Below are 17,641 nucleotides of genomic sequence, written 5' to 3'. Positions count from 1 at the left end.
CTTTTAAAAAAGCTTTTACTAAGTACATAGTTTGGTTTTCATTAAAAGTTCAGCTTTCTGTTAACTGAAATGTCTTGATTCAGTTGATTTATAGTTAAGTTTTTTATATGAAAGATTGGTTTTATAGTAAAAATCGTTTTTACTACTTTTTACATATCATTTCTAGTCCTATCAAAAGATCGATTTTCTATTAAAGATTCCAGTATCCTTTTGCCAGATTATGTTTCTTCTAAATATGTATTTTCTGATCCAATATCGGTTTTTTATTGAACGATCGACTTTAAGCTGGATCTTTTAACGGTTACATACTATAATTAAGTCCTTTTAAAGGTTCAGTTCTCTAAAAAATCTCCCAGTATTCTATTGCCAGATCGTGTTTCTTCTAAATGTCGGTTTTTATTAACAGATCGATTTTCAAGCTGCAATCTTTTGACAGATTTAGATTTTAGTAATTGATTCTTTCAAAATCGTTGTTCTTTTTTACATCTACATTCTGGATTAAGATCGTTTTTCTAGATTAGATCTTTTGACAGAATTTGGTTGAATTTCAATTTCATTGATTTCTATTGTATGATTATTTGCTAATGATTGATCATTAACAAAATTGACGTTATTGATCAAAGATCAAACAGATATAGTAGAAATCTCGGGTTTCTGTATATAGGTTTCGGTCATATAATCTTCATGTAGGTCGAGTTTTCTATTGCAAGATTGGGTTTTTGTTAAAGATTTTTCTTTTTTGTTGCAAGATTGGTTTTTATTAAAAAAAATAGTTTTCTATCTTCAACATCAAACATATATTGTGAAAATTGGGTTTTATAAATATGTGTCTTTGTTTCTTCTAGAATAAGTATTTTCTGATTCAAAATAGTTTTCAAAATAGACTTTAAGCTTACATATTATTAAGTCCTTTTAAAAGAACAGTTTTTTAATGAATCTCCCAGTATTTTATTGTCACATCGTGTTTCTTCTGAATATGTATTTTCTCATCCAAAATCGCTTTTTATTAAAATATCGATTTTCATGCTGCGATCTATTTGACAGGTTTAGATTTTAATTTTATATATTTCATGGTCATTATTGAATGTTCATTGGCTTTTGATCCTATCCAAAATCACTCTTCTTTTTAACATTTGCTTTCAGAAGTAAGATCGTTTTTCTAGCTTTGATCATTTGATAGGATTTCTTGGAATTTTATTTACATTCTATTAATTTCTATTGAATGCTTATTTGCTAATGATTAATCATTTACAAATTTGGCGTTCTTGATCAAAGATCAAACAGATATAGTAGAAATTTCGGGCTTCTGTATATAGGTTTCGGTCATATAATCTTCATGTAGGTCAAGTTTTCTATTGCAAGATTGGGTTTGTGTTAAAAATTGGTGTTAAAGATTGGACTTTATTAAAAAAAAATAGTTTTCTATCTTGAAGATCAAACAGATATTGTAGAAATCGGTTTTTTATACATAGGTTTCGGTCGGATTATAATCTGCACGCATGAAAGGTCGAGTATTCTATTGCACGATTGGATTTCTTATGAAAAATCTACTTTTTGGTGCTAGATCGGTTTGTATTAAAATAATAGTTTTCTATCAAACAGATATAGTGGAAATAGCATTTCTATAAATAAGTTACTTTTGGATTATAATCTGCATGCATGGAAGGTGGAGAATATTGATTCATTGAATTTAGCTTTATTAAAAAGTCTGATATCTAGTGCAAGATCGGTTTTTATTAAATAATCAGTTAATTTTTGAAAGGCTTCGGTCGGATTTTGTTTTCTTGTGAAATATTGAATTTTTAGTGAAAATTATATTTTCATCAAGAAAATTTTTTTTTAAATATGTATATGTTTGTATATAACACCGATTTAACAAGTTTTAATTCTGAAATTTTAATAAAAATTAAATTTTTAATTAAAAACATCGAAATTTGAATATTTTTTTGTTATAAAGCCAAACATTTTAACGGGAATGTTTGTACATTACTTTCACTTTTGTTTAAATACTTTAGACCCTTTTTTGGCAACAAAATTAATAAACATAATTAGGTGACGGTTAATCTATAAATGGTAGTATTAATGCGCCCTACAACATATTAAGAAGGTCTAATAAGTTTATAAAAATGTTTGGAAGTAATTTGTTATAAAAACAATTATAAAGTTTAATAGAAGGAAATACTCCTAGGCCTCTATCGGGTCTGCTGTGCGCCTCAAATGGGAATCGAACTAAATAAATAACAAAAGGGTTATATAACCCAAGGTATACATCCATTCGGAAACCCAAAGATTTCATTCATGATCGCTAAAGAATTAGTTCTTCTGTTTATATTAAACTTCAAACTAAGTTTATAGAAAGTGCCAAACAATTTAGCAATTTCACATCTTCATTGAAAAAAGGTAGACAAACAGTCGCTTAGCTGTTCAGCTAAAGTACAACATATAAATATTAATGAGTTTCATAATTTATGTTAATTTAAATAAATTTTGCATTTTTGAAAATGGCATAAATATTTCAAAGTTTTACACCTTTTGAACAGAAAAAAAATTTACGACAAAACTTTAATTTATTCTAATAAGGTTTGACATATTATACAATCTGGGAATCAACATTACAAAATTTTGTTATTACAAAACTAAAATTAACATTTATAAACTTTAAATTTATACATATAACTTATTACACCAAACTCAAATTATCTTTAAATGAAATTCATTCATTAATTTTTTTCCTTTTAATTCCAGATCCTCGTGTCAAAGATTGGTTTATGATGTCATCACCTGTACCCACATTTTTATTATGTGTATTTTACGCTTATTTTAGTAAATCTTTAGGACCAAAGTTAATGGCCAAACGTAAGGCCTTGGATTTAAGACAAATACTAGTTTGGTACAATCTATTTCAAACCATATTTAGTGCGTGGATATTTTATGAGGTAAATTTATTTTTATTTTTATATTTAAAAATTTGCCTTTTTACTAATTAAATTTTTAATTTTATATCTTTTTTTAGTATTTAATGAGCGGCTGGTGGGGTCATTATAATTTTAGATGTCAACCAGTTGATTATAGTAATAATCCTTTAGCCTTAAGAGTAAGTTTCATTTTGTTATTTTTATTATATCTTAACTTAACTGATCTTTTATTTAAATCACACAATTTTCTTTTCATTTCAACTCACGTTTTTTGTGTGAATTTAATTTTTAAAACTCTTTTTTTATGTTTATTTACTTGAACATCATAAAATTGTCATGATAAATTGTAAATAAATTTGTTATGTTTTGTTTGCTTTTAAATTGCTTTTAAAAGATTTACAATTGCTAACATTTAGTGAGAAATATTTCAAAAAATGTTTTGCATTTTGTTTATTATCAAAGAGTGGGAAAAAAGTTCCCCTTGTTCACGATGTTATAGATGATAAAAGTGGCAATGAACCTGAAAGAAAAGAGAAGGAAATGTAAAAAAAGATTTATTTAATTTTATAAATAATTGAATTGTTTAAACAAGTGACAGAATTTTAAATCAGTTTATCCACTTGGATGCTTACTATACGTTTTTCGAACTTAGGAGGGATATTTCTGCGAATTGTTTTAAACGAACTCGTAAACATTAGGAGACATGTAAAAATTTGCCTAGTCTAGTCTATAGTCTAGTTTATAGTCTAGTCTATAGTCTAGTCTATAGTCTAGTCTATAGTCTAGTCTATAGTCTAGTCTATAGTCTAGTCTATAGTCTAGTCCATAGTCTAGTCTATAGTCTAGTCTAGTCCATAGTCTAGTCTATAGTCTAGTCCATAGTCTAATCTATAGTGTAGTCTATACTCTAGTCTATAATCTAGTCTATAGTCTAGTCTATAGTCAAGTTTATAGTCTAGTCTATAGTCTAGTCTATAGTCTAGTCTATAGTCTAGTCTATAGTCTAGTCTATAGTCTAGTCCTATAGTCTAGTCTATAGTCTAGTCTATAGTCTAGTCTATAGTCTAGTCTATAAGTCTAGTCTATAGTCTAGTCTATAGTCTAGTCTATAGTCTAGTCTATAGTCTAGTCTATAGTCTAGTCTATAGTCTAGTCTATAGTCTAGTCTATAGTCTAGTCTATAGTCTAGTCTATAGTCTAGTCTATAGTCTAGTCTATAGTCTAGTCTATAGTCTAGTCTATAGTCTAGTCTATAGTCTAGTCTATAGTCTAGTCTATAGTCTAGTCTATAGTCTAGTCTATAGTCTAGTCTATAGTCTAGTCTATAGTCTAGTCTATAGTCTAGTCTATAGTCTAGTCTATAGTCTAGTCTATAGTCTAGTCTATAGTCTGTCTATAGTCTGTCTATAGTCTGTCTATAGTCTAGTCTATAGTCTCGTCTATAGTCTAGTCTATAGTCTCGTCTATAGTCTAGTCTATAGTCTAGTCTATAGTCTAGTCTATAGTCTAGTCTATAGTCTAGTCTATAGTCTAGTCTATAGTCTAGTCTATAGTCTAGTCTATAGTCTAGTCTATAGTCTAGTCTATAGTCTAGTCTATAGTCTAGTCTATAGTCTAGTCTATAGTCTAGTCTATAGTCTAGTCTATAATCTAGTCTATAGTCTAGTCTATAGTCTAGTCTATAGTCTAGTCTATAGTCTAGTCTATAGTCTAGTCTATAGTCTAGTCTATAGTCTAGTCTATAGTCCAGTCTATAGTCTAGTCTATAGTCTAGTCTATAGTCTAGTCTATAGTCAAGTCTATAGTCAAGTCTATAGTCAAGTCTATAGTCTAGTCTATAGTCTAGTCTATAGTCTAGTCTATAGTCTAGTCTGTAGTCTAGTCTATAGTCAAGTTTATATCTAGGCTATAGTCTAGTCTATAGTCTAGACTATAGTCTAGTCTATAGTCTAGTCTATAGTCTAGTCTATAGTCTAGTCTATAGTCTAGTCTATAGTCTAGTCTATAGTCTAGTCTATAGTCTAGTCTATAGTCTAGTCTATAGTCTAGTCTATAGTCTAGTCTATAGTCTAGTCTATAGTCTAGTCTATAGTCTAGTCTATAGTCAAGTTTATATCTAGTCTATAGTCTAGTCTATAGTCTAGTCTATAGTCTAGTCTATAGTCTAGTCTATAGTCTAGTCTATAGTTTAGTATACAGTCTAGTCTATAGTCGAGTCTATAGTCTAGTCTATAGTCTAGTCTATAGTCTAGTATATAGTCTAGTCTATAGTTAAGTCTATAGTCTAGCCTATAGTCTATTCTATACTCTAGTCTAGTCTATAGTCTATTTTATAGTCTATTCTATAGTCTGTATTTAGTCTTAGTACTTAAAAACCTAAAAGAGTACTTTATTTGTTATAAGTTAGTACTATTTCAAAATTTCAATTTTCCACGCCTGATTAGTACTAAAACATAACATCTAGCTCCAAAGTTCTCAGTTCTTTTTTTCCTCTATAAAAAACCTATTTAATAGTTGGTCAAGGCAACATTATTGTTTGTTTCCATTAAAGCTAAATTTCATTTAAAGTTTTGTTTTTAACGAATTTATAATTTCTTTATTTCCTTTCTTGAAAGTGTTTTTATTTAAATAAATTAAACATAATTTAATCAATTGCTTTTATTTTGATACTTTTCTTCCAGATGGCACGCGTTTGTTGGTGGTATTACATTTCAAAATTCACAGAATTTTTCGACACACTATTTTTCATATTGCGTAAGAAAACACAACATGTCTCAACACTGCATGTCATTCATCACGGTTGCATGCCCTTCTCTGTCTGGATGGGCATGAAATTTGCACCAGGTAATTATTAAAATTAATTGAAAGTTTTAATAGGAAAATCACTTTTTATAGTAAATTAACCTTGCAAATATTGTAAACTTAAGACTGCAACTAATATTTCTCTATTTTAATTACAGGCGGCCACAGTACCTTCTTTGCCTTATTAAACTCATTTGTACATATTGTAATGTATTTCTATTATATGATTGCTGCTATGGGACCAAAATACCAAAAATACATCTGGTGGAAGAAGTATTTAACTTCTTTCCAAATGGTAAGTTATCTAAAGCAATGGACAAAGAGTCTAAAGCAAGTTAACGAAGTAAACTAAAATTTTAAATGAAATCTTTATAGTTTTTCTAAAATCACAGAAATTAGCACCTAAATTATCATTTATGCTTTATTGTTTCTATATTTTGTTCCGTTTTACAGGTTCAATTTGTCGCCATTTTCACTCATCAATTCCAATTGTTGTTCCGTGAATGTGATTATCCTAAAGGTTTTATGGTTTGGATCGGTTTACATGGCGTTATGTTCCTATTTTTGTTCTCAGACTTTTATAAAGCCAAATATACAAAGGGCGCTCAAAAAGTTAAAGCCAGCAGCACGGCCAATGGTCATATTAAATCATCGACAATATCCGAATCGGAGAAAGAACATCTTATGGCCAATGGCAATGGTAAATTATATACAAATGGTGATGTAATTTATGCCAATGGTAATAGCAATAAAGGAGCTTGTATGGTAAGTAGAAGATTAAAAGTTAATTAAGCAATTAATATGCTTTTAGCAAATAGAACATTTCCAAATTATTCTTGAATTTGTTTGAAGTTCTTGTTTTAATGACAAAACTTTTCCTTAAATGTGAGTTTTGCGATTAAAATTAAGATTATTTTGCAAACATTTTCAAATTAAGATTGAGGTTTATGGTCGCAAATGGAAAGTTTTTTTGCAAATTTTAGATAAATAATGGATTTCTTTCTTTTTTGTTGTAACTTCTTAGTCAAATAGTTTTTATTTTGAAATGACAATAATGTTAAGGCAATATTATGTTTGAAAAACAAAACTCGAACTCAATTTTAAAATTCTCATTTGAAAAAAATTTCCATGATTTTTTTTTCAATTTTCGAAAATTCGAACTTATGTTGGAAAATTTTTCAAAATGTTAAATAATTTTTAAATTTGAGGGCAATTTTTCAAATTTCGATAAATATTTTAAATTTTCATGATTTTAAAAGAATTGTAATATTTTTATGTTTTTTTTTTAGATTTGCGAAAATTCAAACATAAGTTTAAAAAATTTTCGAACTTAAGTTCGAATTTTCAAATTTATATAATTTGATCGCTTTTATAAATTTTCATGATTTAGACATTATTTTAATAGTTTTAAACATTTTTCGAATATAATTTCGTATTTTCGAAAAATAAAAAAGTAAGAAATTTTTTTCGAAATCATGAAATCAGTTTTGAATTAATTCAAATTTTTTTATTTTTATAAATCAATCTAATTCAAAGATTATTTTAAAATTTTTAAATTTTTTCGAACTTAAAAATTTTTTATTTTTATAAATCAATCTGATTCAAGATTATTTTAGAAATTTTAAAATTTTTTCGAACTTTAGTTCGAATTTTCGAAAATTCAAAAAAAAAAAAACGAAATTTGAAACTTCAAATAAAACTAAAATTATACTTTTAGATATCGATACTTTTAGTTTTCGATATTTTATCGAACTTTACTTCGAATTTTCTATACAATGACAAATGCAAACTAGTTCAAAGTTCTAATAAAACTTGACGTAAAAGAGGGCAATGACATTATTTGTTTACATTAAAACAATTGTAAAGCAAAAAGTTTCAAATACAATTTGTTAATTTCTTTTAAAATTAATTAATTCGAAATATGCAAAATATGCTATACCTTAGTTGTAAACATTGCAAAGTATTGCATAATACAACAGCATTTTAAAAACCCTTGTTTTTAGAACATTGACATTATTTACAAATAATTAACATAACAAATAAGTACAAAGAAAGGCTTACAAAGTTTATAACATTTCAATTTATTCTTTTAAATTTTACTTAAATTTGTTTTCTTTTTTTATTGAAAAACATTACTTGCAATTAATTGCGGAATATATAATTTGAATAACATTGTTTACAATTAATTTTACAATATTTAAAAAATGTCCACACAGTGTAGTAGGTACTAAACCTTTAGCCTGATACAAATATTTGCTAAAGTTAACTTAAGAATTTAAAAGGTTGGAAAAATTAATTAATAGCAAATAGAAATTATTTTTGTTTTTTTTTTTTGCATACAAAACAAATTGCATTTCAGTTTAAATATTGATTTTTATGCACATAATACCTTTTAGGACTTTGGGTCTTTTTAAAATCAATGTCAACATTTCCACTAATAATAAATTAAAAAACCTTACGAATTCTAAACTTTAAATTTTTATGCAAATAAATGTTTATAAAACGTTTGCATATGCTGATATTAGCAAATATCATTAATATTTAAAGCGAGAAAGAGACAGAGAGCAAAAATGTTGTTATCTATTTGTTTATATATTTAATTATATTTAATTAACACTTTAGTGTTAAACCGGACTTAAGTTCAAGTAAGAACTTTTAGAATTTTATTTTTCTAACCCTTTCTCTCCTTAGCCTTAGCTACACCTATTTCCTCTAGGCAAAGACCGACACAATTGTTGTTCATTTAATAGTTTATTATTTTAGGTGTGTGTATATGAATATATTTGTGTTAATTTCAAATAATATTTAATGTTTAGTCGTCGTTGATAATAATAATTTTTAACACAAATATTTGTTTTCATTTTATTTCATTATAGTTAATACAAACCCTTAACGTCTGAATGTTAATGACCAGTATTTTGCCTAAAATTCATATGTAAATTCATGTGTGTAGAGTAGGCTATATTCCAGGGTTTATTATTAACTAGTTTGTGGTTGACAATATTACGTCAATTTTTATTTATATAACCATTTTGTGGTTAAAACAAAACCACTTCATATTTTGTAAGAATTTATAGTTTTTTTCCTCTTTCTTTAAATTGAACTGAAGTGTATTTTTTTCTGAAACTAGAGGTTTTCGTCAGTCTTTTAGAGGCTTTATTTGTTTTACATGAATTATAATGAGTACTTTTGTTGTTAATGTGATTGCAGACCGCAATTTGAATCATATTGAGAGTTAAATTTTTATTAATAAAAATATGTCAAAATTATCATAAGTCAACAAAAGATGGGAATCAAAATACATTTTAATGTTTAACAAAGCTAAAAATAGAATTTTCAAGAGGAAACGGAGATTTTTTAAAATATTTCACATACAAATGGCATTAGTATTATTTGAATGTAGACAAAATCAACTTTTTATTCGACTTTATCCGAAATAAGCTGAGTTCTAGTTCAGTTCTAGTTCAGTTCTAGTTCAGTTCTAGTTCAGTTCTAGTTCAGTTCTAGTTCAGTTCTAGTTCAGTTAGTTCAGTTCTAGTTCAGTTCTAGTTCAGTTCTAGTTCAGTTCTAGTTCAGTTCTAGTTCAGTTCTAGTTCAGTTCTAGTTCAGTTCTAGTTCAGTTCTAGTTCAGTTCTAGTTCAGTTCTAGTTCAGTTCTAGTTCAGTTCTAGTTCAGTTCTAGTTCAGTTCTAGTTCAGTTCTAGTTCAGTTCTAGTTCAGTTCTAGTTCAGTTCTAGTTCAGTTCTAGTTCAGTTCTAGTTCAGTTCTAGTTCAGTTCTAGTTCAGTTCTAGTTCAGTTCTAGTTCAGTTCTAGTTCAGTTCTAGTTCAGTTCTAGTTCAGTTCTAGTTCAGTTCTAGTTCAGTTCTAGTTCAGTTCTAGTTCAGTTCTAGTTCAGTTCTAGTTCAGTTCTAGTTCAGTTCTAGTTCAGTTCTAGTTCAGTTCTAGTTCCGTTCAGTCTAGTTCAGTTCTAGTTCAGTTCTAGTTCAGTTCTAGTTCAGTTCTAGTTCAGTTCTAGTTCAGTTCTAGTTCAGTTCTAGTTCAGTTCTAGTTCAGTTCTAGTTCAGTTCTAGTTCAGTTCTAGTTCAGTTCTAGTTCAGTTCTAGTTCAGTTCTAGTTCAGTTCTAGTTCAGTTCTAGTTCAGTTCTAGTTCAGTTCTAGTTCAGTTCTAGTCAGTTCTAGTTCAGTTCTAGTTCAGTTCTAGTTCAGTTCTAGTTCAGTTCTAGTTCAGTTCTAGTTCAGTTCTAGTTCAGTTCTGTCAGCTTCTAGTCAGTTCTAGTTCAGTTCTAGTTTTCAGTTCAGTTCAGTTCAGTTCTAGTTCAGTTCTAGTTCAGTTCTAGTTCAGTTCTAGTTCGTTTAGTTCAGTTCTAGTGTCAGTTCTAGTTCAGTTCTAGTTCAGTTCTAGTTCAGTTCTAGTTCAGTTCTAGTTCAGTTTCTAGTTCGTTCTAGTTCAGTTTCTAGTTCAGTTCTAGTTGCAGTTCTAGTTCAGTTTAGTTCAGTTCTAGTTCAGTTCTAGTTCAGTTCTAGTTCAGTTCTAGTTCAGTTCTAGTTCAGTTCTAGTTCTAGTTCGAGTTCTAGTTCAGTTCTAGTTCAGTTCTAGTTCAGTTCTAGTTCAATTCTAGTTCAGTTCTAGTTCAGTTCTAGTTCAGTTCTAGTTCAGTTCTAGTTCAGTTCTACTTTAGTTCCAGTTCAATTCTATTTTAGTTTTAGTTAATTTCTATTTCAGATTAGAACTACCTCAATTCTAGTTCTAGTTTTCTAAAATTTAATAATTTTACTAACTTTTTTACTTTTTCTCTTTTTTCCAGCCTGTTTTGGATGATGAAATCGAAGTAAAACCCTTAAGCAATGGTCATTTATTGAATGGCAATGGTCATTATCAAAATGGCTTTGCCAATGGTCACATACTCAAGGAGGGTGTTATCTCAACCAATGAAGCTATCTTAAATTCAGATACCAGTAGCTCTAGTCTTCACCAGAGAAAAGTCAAATAATAAACTAAAGTGTTTTTTCTTAGGATTTAAAATAATTTTATATATATACATATAGTTTTTAGCAACAAATTATATACAAAAACCAACAAAAAAAAAAACCAAGAAAAGGAATTAATTTTAGAAAAACAAAAAAGGGAGATATAATTTATATTTAAAAAAAAATTCTAAAAAATAAAAAAAATATTGAATGAATGTATGCAAAGAAACAAATATTATTAACTGTAATTAATGAACAAAACAAAAAGAAAAACATAAACAACAACTTGCAATCAAAACAATCAATCATTTATTTAATATTATTTTATTTTTATCATCATTATTATTTCCATTATCTTTTTTTTTTTGTTCAAAATATATAATAAGTTTCTCTGTACTCTATAATTATTGTAATAATTGACAAAAAAGCAAACATACACAAAAATCCTTAAATTTCATTGGTTCACATCTCCAACAATCATATATTTTTATAGATTATTTATTATTGTAAATTAAATTAAAAAAAAAAAAACAACAACAACAAAAAGTTACACTTACTCTTTACACATATACATTAATGCTTTACATTTGTACATCAATCAATAATATATTTTTAATAATTTTTCTCAAATGAATGACTAGAAAAACAAAAACAAGAAAATATTATTAGAAAATATTTTGCTAAACTTTAAAAATTGTTATATTTTTGTATTTTTTAATTGTAATTTTTTTTTTGTTCTTTAAGTACAAGCCTATTTTCAACTCTTACTTTCTGTTTGTCTTTGTTTAAAAGATTTATTTTGGGAGATTTTAAAATAGTATTTAAGGTTCTACGATTCGTGTGCATTTATTTGTTTTTTTTTTCGAGCGAAATAAATAAGATTGTTTTCAATTTTTTTTTTGTAAAAAATGATTTATATTAAGAGTGTTTTTATTTAAAATTTATTTAAAATAAATTTAATTGATGGTAGAGTTATGTGGGCAGTGCTCCAGGGGAATATGATCAAACTGAAGTTTTATTATATTATTGGTCCTTCGAGCCATAAAATTGGAACAAAAACATATAGTTAATGTTGTTTTTCTGTTGATAGTATAAAAATAGTTTAGAATTGAAATACTGTCTCAAAAATTTCTTCTTTACTAATAACTCCCAACAGAAAGGCTATTAAATGATTAGCAATAATTTATATTGGAGTCTTGTTCCGATTAGAATGAAAAAACCTTCGCTTACAAATTTTAAATATCTGAAGTGTGGATAAATTGGTATCTAAATACTACAATTTTGGAAAATTGTAGCTAAATTGATTTGAATTTACAGAATTGAAACAACTTCGAATAAAATCTGCAATGTTTCTTCATTACATATTTATGTCTAGATTCTCAAACAAGTATATTGAGAGAGAACTTTGTAATTCGAACGATTTGAAATCAATTCGATTGAAAGAATGTAATGATCATGAAAGTAATTTTCTTCGTTTGGCAACTCCGTCACTAAAATAATAGCTTACATAAATTTAGCTCCGATCCCAATACTAATGGTATTGCTTCTTTATTCTTACGATTTCGTTTTTTGTTGGAATACCTTTTTTCGATCGTTGCTTAATTGAGGGGATTAAGTATTTGTTTATATATAATATTTAATAAATTAATCGTATTATAGTCAATAAACTGGTCTATAAACTAAATTAGTCTATTGGCTAGTCACTAGACTAATTCGTCTACTAGTTGACAGATTAGTCTGCAGACAATTCAATAGACCAGTCAGTATATTCGTCAACAGATATACCTTAAAAAGTATTCTTTAGGAAAAAGTTGGAATAATATAGAAAAATTAATAATCTCTACGGGCGCGAAGGACCACTTTATTATTTTTAAGTTTAAAACAAATTTTCAATAACTAACTCTCTCAAATAGAGTTTCTTTACAGATTTGTCTTTTACTGATTTACTGCAGAATGTAGATTTTGACAGTGAACTATTAATTTGAAAGATTCGAATTTATGCTCGCAAAATTCTAATTACCATAATGATGAAAGTTTATATTATACATAATCTCTTAATCATGGGGATTTATAAAAGTAACGTTTCGAATTCGAATTTTTTTAAATAACTTTAAAACCTGGAAGAATATGAACATGTTCCATGCCTGCATTATATAGGACTAGTTTTGGATTATCAGTGAGCTGATACTGCTCAATGATCAGTAACCATGTTAACAAAACAAATTTCAATATGACCATTTACTAGGGTGATCGACTAGATTTTTCAACCGGTTTTAAAACCGTTTTTTTCTGCTTTACCAGTGTCGGTTTTTTCTAAATGTTGATTTTTCGAATATCGAATAACCCGGTTTTTTCACTTTTTAAAAACCGGTTTCGAATACTTTTATTTGCTTTGTATTCAAAGATTATTCAAATGATATTTTGAAGTAAATAATACAGCCCGTTTAAAAATATTCGAGTCCAGGAACTAGGATATATTTTTCTAAAGCACCATTGGTTAAACTTTTTTGATTTTCCTAATTAATTAAAAAATTTTATTTGTAAAATTGATAACTGTTTAATAAAATTTTATTAATCTTAAGATTATATTCCAATTACAATAATTAATTTACCGCTGAAATATTATGGAAGTGTTGGAATGCCTATGAAAATTTCCTAAAAGGGCTTTAGAATAAGCTAGGATTACATAGTACCTTATGTTTAACAGAAGTGTCCACTTTTTTCCTAATTTTTTTTTATATTAAAGAAATAATGTAAATCAGACGACTAGATCTAAAGTTATAATCTGTTAAACTGTTAAAAATCATTTCGGGCCATGTTTTATTCATCAAACTTAATCATAAACATTAATTTCTTCAAATTAACATATATTTTTTTATTTATTATGAAAAACCGGTTTTTTCTGAATTTGAAAAATATCAACCGGTTTTTTTGAAATGTCAACTATTCGAACTATTCGAAAATCGGTTTTTGGAAAATGTCGAATAATCGATCACCCTACCATTTACATCTAAAATTTTCTTTTGGTGAAGAGAATTTTTAACCCAGAGACCAAAGTTGAGTTTCGACTTTTTTTTTCAAATTGTGTTAGTCTGTTTCAGGGTTGGCAAATGGAATTTTCAAATTGTACGATTGTACCCAATATATATATATTTGCAAATTTATATCAATATAAAGAAAAAGCATTTGAAGCCGACTTCTTCAGTCAGTAATCTTATCAATATTTTTATGTATTAAAAAGCAAATTCATTAGTCCATTGAATAGGCAAAAGGCTTTTATATAGTATAGACGGAATACTATTCTATAATTAGATAATAAACTAGTATATAGAGTTTTTATACTAGTACAAACACTAATTCATAGAATAGTCCCTAGAAACATTTTAAATGTCTAATTTAAAACTATAGATTACTCATTAGACTAGTCAATAAATAAGACCGTTTATTCATTAGATTGGTTCTTAAACTACTTAATTAATAGCCTATGGACTCTATGGACTACATAGTAGATGGAGTAGTTATAAACTAGACAATAGACTAGTCTATAGATTAGACATTAGATTATTGTTAGTGTTAGAATAGCCCATGTACTACTTAGTTCAAAGACTAATTCATAGAATAGAAATGCTATCGGATTAAACAATCGGCCCTATTCTGCTTTTCAATTCGAATCGAAATTTTCTCCGTTTGACAACTTTGGTATTCTGCATTTCGATTCAAGTCTCCGCCACATAAACAACAACTTAGTGCCGGTTCACACAGGAAAACTTTTTCTGGGGAACTTTGTGTGTGAGAAAAAGAGATGGTTGATATTTCTTACTCTTTCTCTCTCACACAAAATCAAAAGTTTCCCAAAAAAAAGTTTCCCTTTTCTTACGATTCAGTTTTATGTTGGAATACCTTTGCGTAAACGTAATCGAAATGCAGAATAGAGGTAAATAATCCTAAAAAAGGTACTCTCTTTGTTAAATGTTGCCTGATTATAATCCTTTATAGGATTCTTTACAATATCCTATTCCGAAATTTAGTAAAAATTTGACCGAAGTCGGTAGTTCTTTGAACTATTTTCAAATTATTATTGGTAGGGTTCTATAGTTGAAACGAAAAGTCGACTTTTCGACTTTTTCCATTTAGTTAAAAGTCGACTTTTTGTATTTTATGAAAAGACGATTTTTCGACTTTTTTCATTTAATTAAAAGCCGACTTTTAGACTTTTCGACTATAAGTATTTTATAAATAGTCGACTTTTCGATTTTTTTCGACTTTTTGACTATTTTCTGACGATTTTTTGACTTTTTTTCGAGTTTTTCCGAATATTTTAGAGTTTTTGACTTTTTTTCCACTTTTTTTAAATTTTCGACTATTTCATCTTTTTTCTACAACTTTCGAGTTTTTCGACTTTTTTCGACATTTTCCGACTTTTCGACTTTTTTCGATTTTTTACGACTTTTCGACTTTATTCGACTTTTCGACTTTTATAACCAAGGTCGACTTTTCGACTTTTTTCACAGACGATAGTCGAGTTATCGACTCTTTTGGAAGAAAATAATCGACTTCGACTTTTTTCGACAAAAAGTCGATTATTCGAAAGTCGATTTATAGAACCCCAGTCATTGGTGTACCAATGTACTTTTGAAGATCGAATTGTATCAAAAAAAGTACAATTGTACACATTTTACTAATCCTGGCCTGTGTTATGAATGTTGGTAATACGGTTCTTTTTAGGTTAAGATTTCATTTCAAAACTATGTTAAAAAATTATTAAATCGTGATAAATATTTTATAAATTTGAAAAATAAAATAATGAAATTTTGTTTAAAATGAGTTTAGCACAAAATTTAGCTGATGCGCATTTAATGTATAAAATGAGTAAATCGAAATAAAGCCCGAATCGTGATATTCAAAATATATGATTATATATGCACGTGTCTTGAAATAGGAATCTAACTGAATACTCAATTTCTTGCTATTTAGATTCTAAATAATTAAATTTAAAATCTTTGATATTAATTGCCAAAATTATTCTTTATCTACAAAAAAAAATTTAAGCTCAAAGACCTTTAATTAAGAGTTGAATAACTTTTATTAATTACAAAATAAATAAAATTTCATAATTTATAAAAAAATAATTTTATTTAGTTATAAATTATAATTAATAACAACAACAGAATAGAACAAAGCTTAATAAACTTTTTTAATTTTGTAAAATGGTTGCCTTTTTTTCTTCTACATATTACTTAAGTTCAAAATAGTTAAATTTCATTAAATTGTATATAAAAATCATACTATAACTATTAGAAAAAAAAAAAAAAAAATAAGTAACTAAAAACCACCTTTAAAATATTTATGTCTATAAAAAAAATATTTTTTTAAAAAACTAAAATTTTTGCATAATTTTGTGAAAAAAAATATATATGTTTTATTTAAATTTAATTAAAATAATTTTTTTATAACAATATTTTTTTTCTTAAAAAAAAAAAAAAAAAACAACCAATAAAACTATTTAGCTAAGAAAATATAACCCATAAGTATAATAAAGGTTTAAGGACCAGAACCAGAAAACTACAAAAATATTTAGGAAAACAAAAACAAATATTTAGAGAAAACAAGTCAAGGAGTTGGTTTAAGTAGTCATTTGTTTGTAGTTAAAAAATATATTAAAAAAAATTAATAAAACACAATCATTAAGTTTAAAAAAAAACAAGCTTTTTTGTAAAAACTAAACTTAAACAAACTTAAGAAATTATTAAAAAAAAATGGTACTAAATTTATAAAAAATATATAAAAATAAAATTTACTTGTAAAATTTAGTAAACATTTAATAAAGAATCTTAAATTACGCAGTAAGACTGCTTTATTGTCTTTAAAAAAAAAAACAAAAGTTATAATAAATATTGCAAATTTTGTTTAAAATTTTTTTAATTTGTTATTATTAAAAGAAACAAAACAAATGTAATTGCTGATAAATTTAAAATTTTTTGAAAAGTAAACAATTTAAATATAAAAAATTATCTAAAAAAAAACAATATACTGTTTTGATATAAATAAAAAAATTAAAAAAGTTAAAAAAACAAATAAGAGTTGTATAATTATATACCCTTCACCGATAGTGTATTAAAAAAACACTCAATACGTATTTTATTACAAATCGAAAAAATATCAGTTGGAAAACGAAAATAACCAGAATATCCCCTATAGATTTTCATTCCATCAGTAAGTAAATCCCCAAGATATCTGGGGTCTTCAGAAATTTGATTATTCCAAAAGTTCCAGTTGAAGAAGAAAAAAGTACCAAAAAGGTTTAATCTTATTTGATGCTATTTGAATGACGAAAAAGTTCCAGAAATTCCTAATTTATAAATTTTCATTCAATCAATATGCTGCGTGTTTAATTTTGTGTTTCTAGATTCAATATTATAAAGGATTCAAAAAGTACCAGTTGAAGAACATAAAAGTACCAAAAATTCACTCCACTAGATTTTCATTCCATAGATTAAAAAATTCAGAAAATGATAAAAGTACCAATTGAATGAGGAAAAAGTACCAACGGTGAATAAGTGCTCCGTGTTTGTTTTTGGTTCAATGTTATATTAGATTCAAAAAGTACCAAAAAATTCACTCCTATAGATTTTTATTATAGATTCAATAATTCCGAAAATCGTAAAAGTATAAATTGAATGAAGAAAAGTTCCCTTTTTATAGATTTTCATTCAATCAGCATGCTGCGATATTAATAATATATTCAAAAAGTACCAATTAAATAACTTAAAAGTACCAACAAATACAAAGATGTCATTCTATCAGGATCCGATATGTCCGATTTTATTTTTCTAGATTCAATAATTCAGAAAATCAAAAAAGTCCCAATTGAATGACGAAAAAGTTTGTTATAAAAGATTCATAAAGTACCAGTTGAAAATCGAAAAATTTCCAAAAAATTCACTCATATGAATTTG

At 26.7% G+C, this 17,641-nt stretch overlaps 1 protein-coding gene across 9 annotated transcripts in view; it reads left to right on the top strand.

Moving 5' to 3' along the window:
- LOC119600275 (elongation of very long chain fatty acids protein) overlaps window positions 1–11,597 on the top strand; it is a 57,034-nt gene extending 45,437 nt beyond the window's left edge. For 5 of the 9 annotated variants that reach the window (XM_037950401.1, XM_037950398.1, XM_037950402.1 and 2 more), the window contains 6 exons: window positions 2,746–2,936; window positions 3,014–3,094; window positions 5,597–5,759; window positions 5,876–6,012; window positions 6,171–6,482; window positions 10,523–11,587. In XM_037950401.1, coding sequence (XP_037806329.1) covers window positions 2,746–2,936; window positions 3,014–3,094; window positions 5,597–5,759; window positions 5,876–6,012; window positions 6,171–6,482; window positions 10,523–10,708 — 1,070 coding nt within the window. In that variant the 3' untranslated portion in view covers window positions 10,709–11,587. Of the gene's footprint in view, window positions 1–2,745; window positions 2,937–3,013; window positions 3,095–5,596; window positions 5,760–5,875; window positions 6,013–6,170; window positions 6,483–10,522 lie in introns of all 9 variants that reach the window. The other 4 variants (XM_037950404.1, XM_037950403.1, XM_037950397.1 and 1 more) reach the window with 3 other exon arrangements.
- The last annotated feature ends 6,044 nt before the right edge of the window (window positions 11,598–17,641 follow it).

This window comes from Lucilia sericata, unplaced genomic scaffold (genome assembly GCF_015586225.1).
Source record: "Lucilia sericata isolate MDLA Ls3-8-SP2 unplaced genomic scaffold, ASM1558622v1 Contig000109F_arrow, whole genome shotgun sequence".
NCBI lineage: Eukaryota > Metazoa > Arthropoda > Insecta > Diptera > Calliphoridae > Lucilia > Lucilia sericata.
The sequence above is the reverse complement of the archived record's forward strand: the minus strand, read 5'-3'. Positions and strand labels throughout refer to the sequence as shown.